The sequence below is a fragment of the Apaloderma vittatum genome, unplaced genomic scaffold (assembly GCF_000703405.1).
Source record: "Apaloderma vittatum isolate BGI_N311 unplaced genomic scaffold, ASM70340v1 scaffold4382, whole genome shotgun sequence".
NCBI lineage: Eukaryota > Metazoa > Chordata > Aves > Trogoniformes > Trogonidae > Apaloderma > Apaloderma vittatum.
Window position 1 is genome coordinate 106,229 of NW_009705146.1, and position 5,020 is coordinate 111,248.

The window sequence follows — 5,020 nt, forward strand, 5'->3', positions numbered from 1 at the left end:
CTCGACAAGATGCTGGTCGAGAGGTCCACCACAGCACAAGAGCTATACAAGTCTCTCATAGAGCGAATTTAACCCAACTACAGTTATGGGACTCACAGGCAGAATCTTCACATGCAGAGATTAAATATAGCTTTAAAAAACCATCTCCTACTTGCCACCTCCCCAGACAGACTTGCCAGCTGCTGACACTGCAGCTCATTCAGCTTACAACGCAGCACAGTATACAAGCTACTTCCACTTCCTCTTACAACTTTCAATTAGCAACACATCATTTATGTTCCCTGTTTAATGTCCCTCCTAGCAGGGATAGAGACCCACCACAGGGTCCCAAACAGGCTCCCTGCAATGTCTGTCAGCCAACCAGGAAAACCAGATGCTCTCAGCTGTGCCAGTACAACTGAGCAGAGCTAACTGAAATCTTCACACCACTCGCAGGAAGTCTGGCATTCAGAAGCCAACCCTGCCTGCACCTCAGAGAGGGGAGCACCCTGGGCCATGGGAGGTATTACTTAGTATAGGGAGGGCAGCTTTCAGGAAATGACTGGAATGTTGCTTCTCGAACCCACAGCTTCTAGGAGGCAATACACTGTCTATGCCTACTGCTTTTTTATGTGCAATCTTCCCTCATCCCCACTACACATACACAGACAAAGCAAGATTGCTCTTTTTCTACAGTGAACATGGACGTGGCTCAAGAGAGCTCGTTGAGCACTGAGGTAAGAGACAAAAAGGAAAGGAGAGAAGGTCATAGGGTTAAAGATACAACTTCATACTTACAGCTCTTTCTCCAGCTGCTGTTGAATAAGTTTTGCCGATTTTGCCATTGTGACATCTAGAGAGAGAAAAGGAAAGGAAAACAGCTCATTTGTCAGAATTCAGAGCCTCAATCCTCCTAATAAAGATACAGAAAGACCTGCTTATCCTGTGCAGTCATATGAGTTACCAGGACAAAGATGGCTGTGTCTGCACTAGAAAAAGGGATGCTGGGGCTTTGTGTTTGCAGGCATGAATGCGAGCATCTCACAAGTGCAACGTAATGTAAGGAATTAATTTCTTCTTGCTGGGCAGTAAATTGCTTCAAACACAGGACAAAGTTTGATGTCCCATCTACAAGGCCCAGCACTCTCATTTGTCTCGGTATTAAAGAGCTCAATTCAGTATTTTTTAACCAATGGCATGTGGAGCCATGAAGGCCTCACACAGCTCTTGAATAAGTGCAGGAAATAACTCAGAAAAACAAATCTGATACTGCTCAAAAGCTTCAGATTGTCATACAGGGATCCACACCTTCACTGTAAAAGTTGTAGGGATTTGAAAATCTAGTCCTTTCCAGTAAGTGGATGTTCCTACTAGTCCAATCAAGAGAAAACATATAATCTTGGTAGCCAAACAGCTGATTTTAATATTGAAGTTATGAAGTGTGTACACACAGTTCGTTACACTCAGATTGATCCTATCTACTGCTGTCTGCAGATTCAGGAAGACAGTACAAGCAGAAAGCCGTCTGCCTTACTTAAGTCCATCTAAAAAGCTGTAGCTCTCCCAACTGGTCCTTCTCTGCAAAGCTATTATACATACCCAATCTCAGAATTCTTCCAGCGGCTGCTAGAAATGTTCATGCTGAGTAGTCCAAGTTTTAATCCAAGTTCTAACCTTCATTTTGCTGAAATCTCAACTCCAAAGAAATACAGCATCTATGGCACAAAGGCCTACCACTCACGGGCTGAATCTATGCCTTGCCTGCAAGGTGGCACACAATACCTTGCTTATTGCAAGCGATCAGCAGTGCAGGTGCATTTTTCAGCACAGTATTATCGACCAGGACCTGGTACAGGAACTCTGCCACATCCTTCACCTCCCTCTGGAAGGCCACACTGTCCACCACAAACACGATGGCTCTGGAGGAAAGAGGAAAGAACATGTACTGGGCCTGAAGCTCTGCAACCATTTTCACCTTCAAGTATTCCAGCCTGGGCTAACATATTTGTTTGCACAACTGATCTCATCCAGCGCAAGAGTAGGTTAGCATGTGCTGGCTGAAATGTACCCTACATCCAGCCCCAGCAGGAAATCTTTCTCTTCCAGCACTGTGGATATACCTGCTGCAGTTGCTTTGCCTCCTGATGCACTGCAAGCACAGGTTAAGTGGGAAAGCAGAACAGTAACCAAGCCCTGCAACCCCATGGCAGAGCTCTGATTCTCAGGGCACCACAAAACAGAGTGAATCCAGTCAGGCTCAGAGAATCCCCAGCACCATCATTTGGCTCATTCAAAATCGCCTGTCCCCTCCTCCTCTGCCAATCTCCCCCTAGTTACCTGGCTGCGGCCTTGAACCTCTCCAAGAACTGAAGCCGCAAACTCTCATGGCCTGGAAGGTCGATTAACGTCACATTAGCGCTCTGGGAACAGAAGTGAGAAGGTATCAGCAACACCTACTCTAGGGATACCTGTGATCACGGACCAGGGAAAACCAGTCTGACAGTGGATTCCAGTCAGCCTGGTGCTGAGGCAGCAGTGGACAAGTGAATCCCCACACCAGAGAGAAGCACCTAACCCTCCCCAGCGTGCAGTCTCTCCATCAGCCCAAACAGGACCAAAAGGCAAAAGAAATGCTGCAGAACAACATTCATGGCCAGGACTCAGTAAGGAGCAAATCACCCACCAGAGCTGAGAGGACAGAGCAGACCACACAGAAAAGAGAATGTTCAACCCATTTCTCATCCACAGCACCCCTCTGACAACTAGCACATGCACAGTACAAGTGACACGGCTTCACCGGTCAGCTCTCAGTACACCAGCAGGTTTACACTGTCCCTGAGAGCAAGCACATCTCTGCACAGCAAAACCACAAACTCCTGTCCTCCAAGTCCCTGATACAGAATACTAATCTCATAGTCTCTGAATCAAGATATCTTCACACACAGAATCTACCCAGCTGCAAGTCTACTTAGATACATGGGAATAACACAATGCCCTTGCAAGAGACTTTTTTACTGAACGCCACAAATGTTTCCCTTTTCACGGGTTGCCAGCCAGAGAAGGCAGCAACACTGAAGAGAACAAAAGCCTCTAACATGCTCCTTATCAAGATGTGCCCAAGTAAGGGCACTTCACTGTTCTCAAGGTAATGCTCATTGTTCTCGAGAGGAGAGAGGACACTACGCAAGAGCCTATTCTACTCACAACTCTTGGATTCTACAATTGTAGAATTGTCTTCTACAATTTAAAAAAAAAGTCCACATTGTAACATCCCAGCACCTTTTCCCCTACAAATATCTCCTTGTCTCATCAATCTTAGAAACACAAATATAAAAAAAATAATAAATCCCTGCATGCCCGTTTACAAAGTTTCTAACCTCTAATCATCACCTCTATTCCTGAAGATTGCCATAGAGAAACCATAAAAACCTTCACTACTTTTACAATTCACCAGCACGTAAACTGCTGCCAGCTTGCTCCTTTCATTGCCACATGTGCACTCAGCAAAAGAACAAAACTCTCGTGAAACTAAAGATCACAACTGAAAACAACCAGGTCTGAGGCAGTCCAGGACCTGAAAGTAACCAATGCCCTTTTAAAGGCAATATGAAGTTCACCTGGAGACTCTTTTTAAGCCTGCTAAAGCTTTTAAATGCAGGTTTTCCTGGGAGACACTGAAATTACTGGCAAGCAAATAAATCAAACATAACAGAAGAATGTTCACTCAAAAATCTCCCTCCTGCTCCAAACTACATCAGGGTACCTACAACACGTGTTACTCCTCTTGCAAAAGCAGTTGCTTTTGCTCTTCTACAGAAAAAAAATACCACATGCTACTCATCTTTCAAAACATGGTGTATACAGATAGAGTTTTCCATCAAAAACATTTCATAATTTGACAAGTAAACAAAAAAAGACCTGCAGAGATGAGGTGTCCCCAGTATTTCCCAACTTTGTTAGTGTGCATTGCCTAGAAAAATTCTATCCTACACTCAGACAAAACTGGGGACAGATTTCAAACTGGGAAGACCGAGTAGCCCAAAAAACATCAAGCCCCATCTAGTACAAGGAGCAAGACACCCAGCTAGCAACCATACACAGGTTACAACCGAAAACTTGCTCGCTCACCTTGTCACTGCTGGCTCTGTAAACTGCAGAGCTGTCAGTTATCGAAGTCTGGGTATCGCGGTATTTGCCTGTCAGCAGCTATGGAAAAAAAGTCATTTTCAGGAAAATGAGGCTAGAGGAACACTGGCATCATGTTTCATCCACTCAGAAACTGAAATGATCTGTGTGGGGTCACTGACTTCAGATTTCTGATTTCAACTTACATACAGGAAACAATTTCAGGTTCTTCTCCCAAAATACTGAAAAAAAGAACTAGGTATATACTAATCTTCACACTGCCAGAATAAGAGGGAAGAGAGCATTGGCTCAAATCATAGAATGTTAGGAGTTGGAAGGGACCTCTAGAGATCATCTAGTCCAACTCCCCTAGGGCAGCCACACAGGAAAGCATCCAGGCAGTTTTGAAAGCCTCCAAAGAAGGAGACTTCACAAACCCTCTGGGCAGCCTGTGCCAGTGCTGTCACTCTCACAATAAAGAAGTTTCTCCTCATTTTGAGGTGGAACTTCCTATGTTCTAGATTATACCCATTAGTCCTTGTCTTATTACTGGGCACCAACAAAAAGAGACTGGCATCTTCCTCTTGACACCCACCCCTCAGATATTTATACACATTGATAAGGTCCCCTCTCAGCCGTCTCTTTTCAAGGCTAAACAACCCCAGTTCTCTCAGTCTCTCTTCACAAAAGAGATGTTCAAGTCCCTTAATCATCCTCATAGCTCTCCACTGGACTCTCCTCAGTAGGTCTCTGCCTCTCTTGAATTGGGGATCCCAAAAGTGGACACAGTATTCCAGGTGTGGTCTCAGCAGGGCAGAGCTGAGGGGGAGAAGAACCTCCCTAGACCCGCTGGACACACTTTTCTCAATGCACTCCAGGATCCTATTGACCCTCTTGGCCACAAGGGCACGTTGCT

The 5,020-nt window shown here is 45.1% G+C and overlaps 1 protein-coding gene across 1 annotated transcript in view; it reads right to left on the minus strand.

Moving 5' to 3' along the window:
• SRPRB (signal recognition particle receptor, B subunit) overlaps nt 1-4,185 on the minus strand; it is a gene marked incomplete at its 5' end in the record, with an annotated part of 5,923 nt that extends 1,738 nt beyond the window's left edge. Inside the window, 4 exons of the mRNA XM_009865277.1 lie at nt 778-832; nt 1,762-1,898; nt 2,317-2,399; nt 4,108-4,185. Coding sequence (XP_009863579.1) covers nt 778-832; nt 1,762-1,898; nt 2,317-2,399; nt 4,108-4,185 — 353 coding nt within the window. The remainder of the gene's footprint in view (nt 1-777; nt 833-1,761; nt 1,899-2,316; nt 2,400-4,107) is intronic.
• Nucleotides 4,186-5,020: the final 835 nt, after the last annotated feature.